At 53.2% G+C, this 14,604-nt stretch overlaps 1 protein-coding gene across 7 annotated transcripts in view; it reads right to left on the minus strand.

Moving 5' to 3' along the window:
- LTBP2 (latent transforming growth factor beta binding protein 2) overlaps positions 1–14,604 on the minus strand; it is a 99,867-nt gene that overhangs the window by 40,554 nt on the left and 44,709 nt on the right. For all 7 annotated transcript variants that reach the window (XM_060295053.1, XM_030831720.2, XM_060295054.1 and 4 more), the window contains 5 exons: positions 12,013–12,203; positions 9,837–10,007; positions 9,106–9,312; positions 7,803–8,089; positions 6,659–6,761 (listed from right to left, as the gene is read on the minus strand). In XM_060295053.1, coding sequence (XP_060151036.1) covers positions 6,659–6,761; positions 7,803–8,089; positions 9,106–9,312; positions 9,837–10,007; positions 12,013–12,203 — 959 coding nt within the window. The remainder of the gene's footprint in view (positions 1–6,658; positions 6,762–7,802; positions 8,090–9,105; positions 9,313–9,836; positions 10,008–12,012; positions 12,204–14,604) is intronic.

Genomic DNA, 14,604 nt, shown 5'->3' on the forward strand with positions numbered 1-14,604 from the left:
GTCAAGGGTCAGAGAGCAGAGGACTTGTGGATCTGGAAAAAGAGAGTGGCTGATCTGGGATTCCTGTGGGTGCTTCAGAGAGGCTCTTTTGGGAAGTGGTCTTGCAGCTTTTGGACTTTGACCTGAGAAGCCAAAACAGCTGTGAGGGGTCAGCTGGACTCAACCTCAACTCCAAGGAGTCTGAACATCACCAAGTGCCTGTGAAGCACATAGGACAGACATGCATGACTTTCCTGGTCAGGAAACCTGGACCATGCGGGCCTGGAACTCAGGTCTTCTGGCCCCGGACCCCAGCCCTGTCCACTCACTGCTGCACCTTGGTTGCTCACAGATGGGGAAGGAAGCAGAGGGTCCCCTGGCTGCAGCCTGCCCCCACCCTGCGGATTCTCACCCTTGGCTGCTGGAATTCCCAAGGAGGCCTCAATGAGAGCAAACTGATTGCTGGAGACAGTTTTGGCCCTGACTCCGAGACAGAGCTCGGGGAGGAGACGGTGGAGACATATGTCTGGCCACCGGGCTGTTTACAAGCCATGCTGATCTCAATCTGTGATGACAGATGGCTGCAGCAGGGAGATGTGGAGGGTCCCTTGCCACACACCCTTCTGCCCAGAGAACAGATACACACACACACACACACACACACACACACACTGGACGAGGCTAAGTTTGATGCACAGGGGCACGTGAGCAGGCTGGAGCTGAACCCCTGATCTGTAAGCTTCAGGTGGGTAAGCTGGATAGAAACTTCACTCCCCGGGAGCAGTGGAAAGAGTGTGGGTGCTGGGGCAGCCAGACTAGCGCCTAATTCCTGGCTCCACTCTGACTAGCCGTGTGACCTGGGCACACTTCTTAACCTCCCTCGGTCTTAAATTTTTCACCTGTAGAAGTGGGGACAGAAACTCGGTTCGTGGGTTGTTGTGAGGATTAACTGGCTGTTTACTGAAACAACCAATGTCAGACTGAAACTAGCATAATGATAATGCCTGGCACAGTACCTGTAAGTATTCCTCAAGCCTCCCTCCCTCCCTTCCTTCCTTCCTGTCTCCCTCCCTCCCTCCCTTCCTTCCTTTCTCCCTCCCTCCCTCCCTCCCTTCCTTCCTTTCTCCCTCCCTCCCTCCTTCTCTCCCTCCCTCCCTCCCTCCCTTCCTTCCTTTCTCCCTCCCTCCCTCCCTACCCCCTTCCTTCCTTCCTTCCTCCCTCCCTCCCTTCCTCCCTCCCCCCCTTCCTTCCTTCCTTCCTTCCTCCCTCCCTCCCTTCCTTCCTTCCTTCCTTCCAGAAACACAGTTTCGAGGAAAGCAAGGTGGCCTGCTGCCCCTCACTGGCTGGAGACACTTGGGCAAGTTACTCTCTGAGCCTTGGCTTTCTTATCAGCAAATGGGGATGACTTTTCCTTTCTCAGAGGGTTACTGTGAACACTAAACAGGCGTGCAAAACCCGGAGCATGATGCTTGTCACATATTGGTAATTATAATAATGTCCATTACTCCAGATCTTCCTCCTTGGTGAAGTCCTAATGGATCCTGCAATGATTGTGGAAATGCCACCCAAAGACAGGCTCTGACTGCTTCCTCGGGAGGCTCCGGAGCCAGAGCGGGTGTCTTGCTCACCATGACCAGTGAGGTGGAGAGGGGTCTGGTCAGAGCCCTGGCTCAGACAGGCGCCGCTTCCGCCACCCTAACCCTATCCCTCCCAGGGCTCTCCAGGCCAGAGATGCCACGTGTCAGTGACACCCCTGCTAGGGTAGGGAGGGTGCTAACTGGAGCTGAGTCACAATTCCCAGGAGGCTTCGAGCCAAAGAATCACGGCTTTTATCAGCCCAACAACTGGAATTCTGAAAATCTCATTTCTTTAGGGCAGGAGACTGGGTGTCTGACCCAGAGTTACAGAGAACAGGAGCCCCACCCCGGCACAGCTGTCCCCCCAGCCGGGGTCCTCTAGCTCATTGAATGCGTAAGCCAAGAAGCAGAGGAAGGGGATTACAGAGCGATTAGAAGCAGGGCTCTGGGGTCACATAGACCTGGAGTTTCAGGCCCAATTTCTTCATCTGCAAAATGGAGATAGTAACACCCACCTAGAGGTGTTGTTAAGAGGCAAGGAAATGAGAAGGAACTTAGTGTGGGGCTTGGCGCGTATTACATCCTCTGAGTAAAGGGCTGCTAATGAGGACGTGATGAGAGTGATGCTGCCATGACTCGCCCTAGGGTTCTCTGCTCCAGCCTCCTCAGACATCACCTTCACATGCCCACTCTCCTCGGGGGCTGGCGTCACAGACCTACACCTGGAACACTCCTTGTGGGCAAGGGCCATGGCAAAACCCAGCCAAACCAAGGCTTTCCTTCTATTGAGAGTTTCAAATAGATGTTCAGATGTATATATAAACCTATATTCCCTCAAAAATCAATTTCCTTTCCACACACCTGTTCTTGGTAGGCATACTCCTCGTGGCAGGGAGTTCAGTACTTCTGGAAACATCCCGTTATATTGCTGGGCAGCTGCAGTTTTTAATAAGTTGTCCCTACTGCTCAGTTTCCAGTTGAGTTCTGCCTACTAGAAACATCCACACATCGGCTTTTGCCCACGCCCTGAAACCACACGGAACAAGCCTGCCCACTCCCCCAACCCCCGGATGTTTCTTTCAACGCATCTCTGTTAATTCAGGCCTGCACTGCAGGTTGCTTCCCTGCCTGTCTGTTCAATCCAATCTTCTGGCAGGATGTTGTCCTTCATGTATACGTGGAATACAGTCCTGGGATGCACCCTCTTGACTGTAAAATCCTGGTCTAGCATCCTGATTTGTATTGTCTTCAGGTTGCCCCAACGCCCCCCTCCCCAGAATGATTAGGGAGATCCTTGTCCCCTAAGAATCAGACACACTGTGATTTGAATCCCAGCTCCCCTATCCTAGCTGTGTGACCTTGGACGAGTTCCTCAGCCCTCTCTGAGCTACATTTTTCTCCTCCGTCAAATGGGGATAAAGATCCTTAGCTTGCCACTGGTTGTGACAATGAAATGAGATCACGTAGGTGCAAAGCACGGCATAGCGTAAAACTTCAGTACCTGGCAGCTCTTATTGTTTTTAAGAGAGAAAGACGCAGAATTCCTTGAAGGGGACGAGCAAGAGAATCAGCTCTCCCTGGAGACACAGGGAGGGGCCTGGATTCTGCGGTGAACTCATCCTACGCCAGGCAGACGGAGAGATGGTCTCGTGGCAAACAGCCGGGGCCCACCACTGCGGGCCGCGCGCCGTGTGCCAGCCCAGCCTGCCCCAGCAAAGGGGCCTTGGGGTTGACACAGCCGGTGCCAAGCCAGATGGGGCAGCGGCCAACTTTCCAGTCAACCCAGATGTCTGTCTTTCTCAGATGAAAACTCAAAAATGTGGTCTCAGTCAAAGTGGCTTTTGAGAGCCGTGTGCTCTCCAGACCCTGCAGAAGCTCTGAGCTGCGACTTTTGATAACTCCCCAGGGGTCAGGAGGATGTGGCTCAGGCCAGGTTCTGGCAGGTCAGCTGCATCTGTCACTCAGAGTGAAGGGAGAAAGGTGGGGGGACCAGAGGCTGACCTAGATTGACTCTCTGAGCCGTTTCCCTAAGAAGGCACTGAGGAATTTTTCTGGAAGAAACGGGATTTGTCTGTGCCATGTAACTGAGACTTCAAGGCAGTCCTTTCCCATGTCAGAAATAGCAACACTGCAGGGACCTTCTTCAATCGTCCTGTACAGCCTCAGAAGCCAAAGCTGATTTAGCGGAACCCATGAAGTCACGTAGTTCCCCCTGCTGTTGGCTCCATCACTCCCCTCACCCCCTGATTCTACTAGACCACCTTGTTGGGGATGACAAAGCCCTTCCCTGAGGGGCACAGCCTTATTTTATCAGAAGAGAAATAGAGGTTCAGAGGGGCAGAGCCATCAGGGCTGAGAATGTTCCAGAACTCAGGAGTATGCCTGTCTTGCCAACCATTCCCAAACCTACCCCAGCAGCTCGCCTTTTTTTCTAGAGTCTTGCACAGTAACTTGCCTGTCTTGCCTACGTAAAGAAACATTCCCCACCCCGGCCCCAGGCCTGGGACTGGAGCTAGGTGTCTGGCACCCTGTCAACACAAACAAGGTTCCCCAGCATCTTGCCCCTTGTCTCTACAATGCCCAGCTGCACTTTAATGCATTTTAAATGTTTACATTGCCCTTTGCAATTTCTTGCTCAGTGTGGGGAATGCCTAACATTCCAGGGTCTGCACCCTTGTGCCCAGCTTGCTGAGGTGTGCTGAACACAGTGAGGGGTGGTGCGAGCAGGGGACAGGGAGGGGGTGGGTGCTCAGCCTTGGGTGTGCTATGCTCCAGGAAATGTTCTCACTCTCTTGATCTCACCTGCCTGTGCAATTTCCTTGGGTTGTTAAGCTCTTTCCCATCTCTTTGGCCCCCTCTAATAATTCTATTTTTTAAAAATAAATTATTTATTTATTTAATTTTTGGCTGCATTGGGTCTTTGTAGCCGCGCGGGCTTTCTTTAGTTGTAGTGAGCAGGGCCTTCTCATTGCAGTGGCTTCCGTTGTTGTGGAGCACGGGCTCTAGGCGCGCAGGCTCAGTAGTTGTGCCTCGTGGCTCTAGAGTGCAGGCTCAGTAGTTGTGGCGCATGCGCTTAGTTGCTCCGCGGCATGTGGGATCTTCCCGGACCGGGGCTCAAACCCATGTCCCCTGCATTGGCAGGTGGATTCTTAACCACTGCGCCACCAGGGAAGCCCTACTCTAATAATTCTTCAGACCTCATCCTGGATGTCACCTCTACAAGAAGCTTTCCCTGATCCACAAGTTTGGGAATGGATCTCCTACCCCACGGTGTACAGATGTGCAGGTTGTGCACTGCACAAAAGCTCCACATCTAACAGAATCATTGGCATCCTGGATTTGTCCAATTATAAAGACTATTCTGAACACATGGAAGGGGCACCTTTCTCTAATTTGCACAAAGGTGGTCCCGGTTCTGCTGTCTGCGCCCCCCTCCCCCACCAGCCTGTAAGCTTGGAGAGGGGAGGCACTGTTTCTACCTCATTCTCCACTGTTAAGGCCTACACACTATGGGTACTTCAAATGGGTACTTCATCAATGAAAATATTTGCTGGCTGAGTGGAGTGTGGGATATGGAAGTCTCAAGGGTGGGTCTGACCAGGAGGAATAAAAGTGGTAAAACATCTTTGGCCTGCAGGGGGTGATGCTGAGCAGCTCCACACACTCCTCCCCATGGGGCAGTGGGTCCAGTCCCTCTTCCTTTCTTGGAGGGATACTTCTAACAGTAATTATAACAGCTACCACTTACTGACCTAATGCTAAGTACAGGTGCCATCTCATTTACTCTCCACAGCAGCCTTATGAGGCTGGCCCTATTACTGTCTCCATTTCACAGATGGGAGATGGGGCAGAGAGAGGTCAGCAGGCAGAGCTGGGACTGGTACCTGCCATGTATTGGATGCTCAAGCCTGAAAGCGTAATACTACCCTTCGGTGCTTCACCAAAAATTCTATCACACTGTGAAACTGTCCACATTTATTTTTAGTTTGGAGAATATGGTCACTGCTCCACAGCCGAGTCTGAAGTTAGGAACAGCCCTGCCATTCCCCCCTTCGGGCTGTGGGCCAGGCCCCCCACAAAGCTGACTCACTGAGTTGACTTTTTTTTTTTTTTTGCGGTACGCGGGCCGCTCACTGTTGTGGCCTCTCCCGTTGCGGAGCACAGGCTCTGGACGCGCAGGCTCAGCGGCCATGGCTCACGGGCCCAGCCGCTCCGTGGCATGTGGGATCTTCCCGGACCGGGGCACGAACCCGTGTCCCCTGCATTGGCAGGCAGACTCTCAACCACTGCACCACCAGGAAAGCCCCCGAGTTGACTTTTGACAGGCAAAAGAAATACATGCCAGGCCTGGACCCAAGCCCAGGAGTGAGGCCTGCAAGAGGAAGACAGGCTAAGCGGGCAGGAGCCACACTCAGGCATAGGTACCTCGTCACCTGTCTCCCAGCTTTAAGATCAGTGCCTATGAGAGTGGCATTTTGCTCACTCCTGAATTCTCAGTGCTCAGTATAGGCAAGGCACCTGGTGAGTATTTGCTGAATGAATATGTTAGGTTTTCCCACCACAAAAAAGAGGGCTGGGAGCTGAGTTTCCCATACCCCAAGGCCGAGGACATTCGGGGACAGATGCCCAACACTGATTCAAAGGCTGAGAGACAGGAAACAGCTGAGGAGGGGGCCTAGGGGTCCCTCCAGGGAGAGAGTGAGAGAAACACTGAGTCACTAAATCAAGACCTCTGGGCGCCTGGTATCTGGGCAGGGGGTATGTGGAAGGGGGTTGAGGGGTAAAAGAGGGCCCAGCATGGGATGTAATTCCTAAAATCTGAGGAAGAACAACTGGCAAAAGAGAGTAACCCATTCCAGGCCATCAGACCGAGCAGGCAGGCCACGCTGCACCTGGCAATGGGTCTGTGCCGTCAGGAGCCTCTGCCACCAGCCAAAAGCACACTCAAGGTCGATTTGGAAAGCTTTCCTAGTTTACCAGCCTGTTCTACCTGCCTGGCCTCTGAGGCCCTGGTGGGAAATGCGGGAGCTGGTGCCTGCAGCAGAGGCCAGGCCCTGGGAGAGCTTTGCTGACAACCCTGGACCCTGGCACCCAGCACTCACCTGGTCTGGGTGGACACGGGGCACAGGAGGTCACTCCCCAGAAGGCTCCCACACTGCCACAGCAGTCCTCTTGGGCAGTCAGCTCCAGCAGGGGGTTGGCACACTGGAAAAAAGCCCATGGACACTCATCACCTGCTTCCCTCCCCTGCTGTGCACAGAGATGTCGCAGGAAAGTCTGAGACATGAGCTCACCACTCACATCCTGCAGAGAATGCCCCCACCCAAAGGGAGGGGAGGAGAGGGGAGGAGTTGTCCCGGAAGGAAGCAGTGAAACCCAGAGTCCACTCTGCCAGACCCTAAACTTGGGAGGGGAGTGGCAGGAACACATCCAGATAAGATCTTGTCTGTGAAGTCTGCAAGCTGCCCCCATCCATGTTCCCAGCCCACAGAGGTTGGGCTTTCCTCCATCAAACTCCAGGGTATGCCAGGGCCACCTCTGTGAGCAGGGTCCATGCTCAGCGACACCACAGCTGACAGGTGGGGAGGAGCTGCGGACTCGGAGCCCCTATCCCTTGGCTACTCACTACCTCCCCCAGTTCCGAGGAGGGGTTTCTGGGAACGCCAAACTGCAATCCTAGGGAAAACCATCCTGGGTCTGGCTTAGCCTCTATCCTTAGGTGCCTGGACTCAGAAAAGCTTACATGATTTCCCATCACCGACTGAGGATGCCACCGGGGGTAGGGGGGGTGGAGTGTCTTATCTTTGCACCGCCAAGGCTTTGGGGTATAACCTGCATTTGCTAATTTCACATCTCTGTGACTCCACCCTTAACTAAAGACCAAACTCCTTCTCGCCAGATCTAATAGCCCCACTACCCACGCACCGGGAGTCCTACACTCAGCTCCAGGAGAGCCCAGGATTTGCTAGGACACAAGGACGCTTGTTCCCCTCCAGAGGGGGCCTCTCTTGGGTCCTCTTCTGTGTGCGCGGCACTGACAGGTACCCAGCGGCGACCAAGTAGGAGGCTTAACCTCTCTACACTCGGGCAATTTTATGCCCTGAGTTTTCCCATGTGGGGAATGGGAGACCCTGTAGGTTCACATTCCTCAAGAACATGGAGGAGAGAGAGAAGGAGGAGGGGCACTGCAGGAAGCAGTCGTGGTCCCAGAAGACCCCGGGGCTGGGGCAGGAGCTGCCTTCTCACCTGTCCATTCACAGCACTCAGGTAGCACCGGCCCAGCAGTGCCGGAGGCCTGGGCACCACCGGGGGTGGCGGCCGAGGAACCACTCCAGACCGAGCCGGGATGCTGTTGCTGTCCCAGTGACCATGGCCGGGGCTGGCGGGGAGCCAGGGCGAGGGTCTGGTCTCCACGCTGTTCTCCTCTGGGGCCTCCTCGACCTCGCCCCGTACCCGAGCCACCTGGTGGACCTGCACGGAGGCCTCAGGCGGGTGGTGGATGTGCACCTTCACCAAGGAGGGGTTCACAGAGGCTGGGCACAGGGGCTGGGGTCAGAGGTGGGGAAACAGGGCCCCACCCTCTGAGGAGTGCAGCAGCCCTGGGCCAGGCAAGCCACTGGCTGTGTCTCCCCAAAACTCGCCTCCATTTCTTCACTCTCTACTCAAAACCCAGAACAATACCCCAGGGAGGACAGGACCAAGCACAGGCTCCTTCCCTCCACACCTTAGCACAGGCTCCGGACGCGCAGGCTCAGCGGCCATGGCTCACGGGCCCAGCCGCTCCGTGGCATGTGGGATCTTCCCGGACCGGGGCCCGAACCCGTGTCCCCTGCATCGGCAGGCAGACTCTCAACCACTGTGCCACCAGGGAAGCCCCATACCTTTTCTTGAAAAACCTTCATTACCAATTTCCAAACTACCTTCCTGATTCCACCTCCCCCCATGATCCTGCACAACCTTCGAGCTCCAGCCCAACAGACCCTGCATCGTCCCCACTATATGCCTTTGTTCACACCAGTCCCTCTGCCCAGGAAGCCCTCCACTCCCCTCTGCTTAACCAAAGCCTATGCATTGTTTAAGGCCTAACTGAAGTCCACCTCCCCCATGCAGCCTTCCCTGAACTCCCCAGGCTTGGGGCTCTCCATCCCCTGATCTCCTACAAAATTCTGTATTTTTTGTACCCTTTATTTGGCACCTAATAACGGAAGGCAGAGGAAAGGAAATGTTTTATGATGCTATTCTTTCTCATGCATCCTCTCTCTATTGTTCAGAGCCATGGGTTCCTTGAAATCAGGGCCCTACCCTTATACTCTTTTGTTTCCCCCATCGCACCCAGTAGGGGATAAGAGCAAAAAAAAAAAAAAAAAAAAAAAAAAAAAAAAAAAAATTGATGAACTCAGATGGAAGGGCAGAGAAAAACTTAGGGAATGAAACTGAGCGCTAAGGGTAGAGGAGAAGGAAGGGCTGGACACAGCTTCCCGTCCCCTCCATGAAGATGCCAGCACCCACCCTACACGTTACCCAGGTCGCCTCCCAGCCCCACACTCACCCATCTGGTTGGAGAGAGGCAGCGTGAAGGTGGACTGCTTCAAGGGGCCCTGTGGCGAGGCCCTGTGGTGGACCCCCCTCTCTGGAGGCTCCCTGTCCAGATTGGGAGCGGGCAGGTGGCAGAACTTCCCAGTGGAGTTGGTGGGGCACCAGCATTCGTCCCTACCAATGCAGCGGCCTCCATTCAGGCAGGGGATCTGGCAGAAATCTACAACATCGACCTCAAGGTGACGTGGTGGAAGAACACAGCAGCACCTACTATGTGGCCGCTGAGTGACAACAGGGAAGCAGGGGGAGCAAGACCCCCAAATCTGGATGGCTTTGGGAACCGGGCACCCCCTGAAATGCAGGGACTTTCCAGGAGGCCTGGGAGGGTGAAGGAGGATGGATAATAACAGGCCTTGCCTTTCCTCCACCCTGCAGTAACCTGGGGGATGGGACGGGAGTGGGGGGCTTGGGGGGAGTGGCACTGTTAACGCCTTCACTTTTCTGTGGAGGAAACTTGGATTCAGCGAGGTTGTGAGACTTGCTCAGAGTCACATGTGACAGAGCTGGGTGAGAACTCAGCACTGTGTGGTTGGAGACCATTCACAGGAGCCACGGTACGAGGGCACCCGGCCTCCTTCCTGCAGAAGAGCTGGGATCCAGCCCAAGGCAGGCCTGTCCTTCTGGCTACCCCTGCACCCAGCCCCAGGGCCAGCCAGGAACCATGTGAGCGGGGAATGGACTCACAGATTCGGAAACCAGACTTGGGGTCATGCCCGTGGCCGCTCTGGCTGTACAGGGTGGTGGTGTCGCCACGCTCGCAGCTGCTGGCACAGCGCCCATGGGCACAGGTCTGCTTGCAGACGGTGGGAGTGAAGACGATCTTGATCTTCTTGATTTTCTCCGTGAGATTCAGCCCTGCAGAGAGAGGGCTTGGGTCCAGGGGGCAAGGCTGAGAGGCACAGCTGTGACCTCTAGATGCTGGTTAGAAAGGCCCACGGGACTGGGTTGAATCCATCCCAAGGGCATTTGCTAAGTACCTCCTGGATGCGAGGTTCCATAGCGGGGGCCGAGTAACAGCTCACAGGCCAACATCTACTGAGGGATGCCGACAGGCCAGCAACTGAGTTCATGCCTTATGCACAATAACTCTCAACCCTGTTGAGTATTATTTTAGGTTGAGCCACTAGAAATTGCCATTTTTGTAGGTTAAAATGGTTGAATATTGGCAACGTTCTTATATCTAACCTAATATTTCCATCTGACAGTTAAGGAAACTGAGGTTCAGAGAAGGATGGGTTGCATCCCAAGTCACACAGCTAGCAAGGGCTGCATCTGGGCTTTGCACCAAAGGGCAGAGAACAGAATGTAGCTCAGACTTGCCAGAGAAGAGAGTTTTCCAAGAGAACACCTGAAAGAATGATTTAGAGTCGGGTGTTGGAGGCCCTAATGGCCAGAACAAGGATAGGGAACTTTATTCAGTTGGTGGTGGGAAATCATTGAAAATTTTCAGTGAGCGATCAAAGACGAAGTGGGGGGAGGGCAATGCCATCTGAGCTGGGGTGTGCAGGTGGATGGAGAGACAGGGTGACTGGTTGGGAGGTCTTTGTAGCAGTGTGAGCTGAGGTCGCTTCATTTAACACAAGTGGAAATACGAAGGAGGGGTACTCATTCTGTATAGGGGGCCCAGCGGGGAAGCCAGGAGGCGGAGGGGTTGAGAAGGGAAGTATAAAAGGTCTATGGAGACTTGACTGTGAAGGGAGGAGAGATAGAAAGGAAGGCAGAGGGAAGTGGAGAAATAGCCATGCGTGTGTGTGTGTGTGTGCGTGTGTGTGTGTGTGTGAATGGGAGAGCTGTAAGTAACTGTATATGCTCTAGGGAAAGGGCTGAGTGGGGGACAGGTTGAAGGGGGAGGAGAACCGGGGTGGGGGGAGGGCAGGTGACAGCCTAGGGTTCCAGAAGAGTCAAGAAACAGTGGGATGTGCCTTAGACAGGAAGAGGGGCACTTCCTTCTCAAGATGGCAAGAAAGGTCATCAGCTATAAAAAGGACACTGATGCATGCTGTCCACAGCATGGATAAACCTCAAAAACATTACACTAAGTGAAAGAGCCAGACACAGAAGGCCACGCATTGCACGACTCCGTTTATATGAAATGTCCAGGATACGCAAACCTATCAGGACAGGGAGTAGATTAGTGGGACCAGGGGCCGAGGCGAGGGTGGGAGTGGGGAAGGGAGTGACTGCTTAATGGGCACGGGGCTTCTTCTGGCAGTGATGGCAATGTTCTGTAATTAGGTCGTGGATGCACAAAATTGTGGATATGCTAAACATCACTGATGTGTACACTTTAAAATGGGCGGAAGGTGAGGACTCTGGGGAGTGGAAAGCATGGCCATGGGATGGGGCTGGGGAAGGTGGCGGCAGCTTGGAGTAGCTGCTCTGAGGAATGAGAGAAAGTGTCCAGGCACACCGGGAAGGATGGCTGGGCAACGAGCAAGAATGTGTGGAGGCTTGAATCCTCAGGGATGCTCAGCTCTCTCCTCTGGGAAGCAGAGGCCCCGCTGTAGGTAACAAGGGGTTTACAGGAAGGATGAGGTGGAAGGACCGGCGCCAGGGAGGTGAGGTTCACAACGGATATGAGGGAAGCAAAGGCAGAACAGGTGACAGATGGGGCAGAAATGGAGCAAGCAAGGTCTAGGTGTCTCAAAGGGGCAAAGCCTCCAACAGCTGGTTTAGGACCCCTGGAGTCCAACATAAAGCAGATGCTTGACAACTGTTTTGTTCATTGGCTGAAAAGATAAGAGACAGGGTCACAACTCAGCCCTTCTGAGAGGGTGAAGGGGGAAGCAAAGATGGGGAGAAGGAGGTCCAAGATTTAGATGCCCTGCTCTTCGAGGACCTGGAGCCAGGGTGTCCTTACCCCAGGAGGATGACGGGTGGCCCAGATATGTTGCCTGCTGGGCACCATCCTTCCGTTCAGGGCCTGGCCCCATGGGCAGGGCATTGGAGGTCAGCTGGCCATTGGCCGCAGTGGCCAGATAAAGTCGGACAGTCTGGGACAGCCCCACGTGCTGCTGGGTGGCGTGTGTCTGGCTGAGCCCACTCAGGGTCCTGTGGAGACAACCGGGGCATGGGGTTTGCATCCCAGGAACAGTGTCTCTGTGCCCTTCCTCTTCAGGACGTCCACCCCCGCCTCTGCACTAGTAGAGTGTTCTCTGGCTGCCTTCTTGCCAACTCCAGGAAAACGGAGGTGCCCTGAGACAGGGGAACAGGGCTAAGGCCAGCTGGCTAGTTTGGTGGGAGTGCCTACCCCTATGTAGAACTGCCAGGCTTTGGCTGGGTATTCTGGGCAAGTCACTGAGCCTCCCTGGGCCTCAGGGCCCTCGACTGCAAAATAAAGGTGTTAGATTGGTCCCATGTAGCTCTGACATTTGAAGAGTTTGAGACTCTGATGGACCAGCCCTTGCCCTAAAACTGAGTCCTGTGCCTGCTTCTTGCCACTTCTTAATACAACCTTTCATACAAATTGCTTGTGGAACATGTGCCCAGCAAATACACGTTAACAGATTGATTTGGGGGCAGAGCCCTGAATATCCCTCTGATTAATGTTATTGTAAAAATAATATAACAACAATGTTCAATGAGAAAAAAAATGAATTCATCCTCCTCCTACCCCAACACGGCAAATACTTCGGCATATTTCCTTTCAACCTTTGCTCAAGTATATGTTCTTACACTATTGTCATCACTTGCAGATACCTTTTAAATTCTGATTTTTCACTTAACATTAGATCGTACTTTATACAATTCCACAATTTTCGTATTGATCATCTTAATTGCTACAAGGTAGTCTATCTGAAGATGAATCACAATTTATTCAGACATTCTCCTGTTATATACTTAGATTTTTTTTTAAATTTTTAACTGTGGACATCCTGACTCATATGGATTTTTTTCTTCGGTTAAAATATTCCTTTAGGGCGTCCCTGGTGGCGCAGTGGTTGAGAGTCCGCCTGCCGATGCAGGGGACGCGGGTTCGTGCCCCGGTCCGGGAGGATCCCACATGCCGCAGAGCGGCTGGGCCCGTGAGCCATGGCCGCTGAGCCTGAGCGTCCGGAGCCTGTGCTCCACGGCGGGGGAGGCCACAGCAGTGAGAGGCCCGCGTACCACAAAAAAATAAATAAATAAAAATAATATTCCTTTAGTATAGGGGGATCCATTAAACTGTTTTTATTCTGTATATTTGAAAAATATTTATAAGAAACATTTTGAAAAGGCTTATTATTTTAGGATTAATTCTGTGGACTAGAATGATCATATCAGAGGTTACATTTATGGCTCTAGGTATACACTGGAGGACTGCTCTCCAAAAGGTTGTATAAATGTCCCATTCAGAGTGCAGCCTCGCCAGCATTATTATATTATACACAGCCTCGCCAGTGTATTATTAATTTTTCATCATCATAAATGATACTTCAATGTTGCTTTAGCTACCTTTTTTAATCATTTCTGAGGTTGAATTTTTTTCATACATCTATTTACCACTTGGGAAAATTTTTGCTCATGTCCTTTGATATCTTAACTATTTGAGTTGTTTGCTCATAAACTTGAACGGTTCTTTATGTGTTTATTATAAGGCAGGTCATTCTACAAGGCAGCCTTGTTGTAAATACTCTGTCACTGTCAAAATGTATATGAACCTCTGTATACATGACAGTGTCTGGACTGTGGTGGGTGTGAGCACATTGTAGACACTGAAGCTGAGAGAGTAATTACTTGCCCAAGGTTATACAACAGGTAAATCAGGCCCCAGGACTCCAATCCAGCAGAGCTTGACTCCTGTGCCACCCAACAGAGCAGCCCAGACCATGACAGAAACTCAGCCTAGAAGCCTCTGCTCAGGCCTGGGGTGGTGCTCTTTCCTCCTGTAGGTCCCACCCCTAGCCTCTCCACTGGATTCTTTGCCCAAGTGGGTCCTGGGACCCTCTCCCTCCATTGTCCCTACTCCTGTTCTGTTGGCCCCGGGTGTCCAGGCCATGAGCAATCTCCCTCTCATCCCTTCCTGGCAGAAGCCAGAGCAGCACAGGTGTCAGAGTTGGGCACCTTCCAGCCCTTCCCCAGCCCTGTTGGCCTGGGACTTGTCTCCCGTGAGCTTCACCACTGCGCTTCTTCCAGTGCGACCAGCAGCAAATACTCACCCTGACAGCCCCAAACATGCCCCAGCCTGCTCCCCGAGTTTGAGGGCTGGAGTGAGAGAGAGGGCCCGTTAGCCACCCCAGAAGCTCTGGGAGCTGTAATGGACCAGATTTGGGGGCTCCACCCTCAGGCACCTGCTCCTAACTCCGAGGAGAAGGTCAGCACAGCCAGCTGCAGCAGAAAACACAATCCTTCCAATGGCTTCCAAGAGTTCACCAAAGAGTGAGAGGTAAGTGAGCTGGTGGGTCGGTGGAAGTCTCCTCCTGGTGGTACCAAGCCAGTGCCATGGCTCAGCTTAGTGTCAGCATCACAGAGC

Source organism: Globicephala melas, chromosome 2 (genome assembly GCF_963455315.2).
Source record: "Globicephala melas chromosome 2, mGloMel1.2, whole genome shotgun sequence".
Lineage (NCBI taxonomy): Eukaryota > Metazoa > Chordata > Mammalia > Artiodactyla > Delphinidae > Globicephala > Globicephala melas.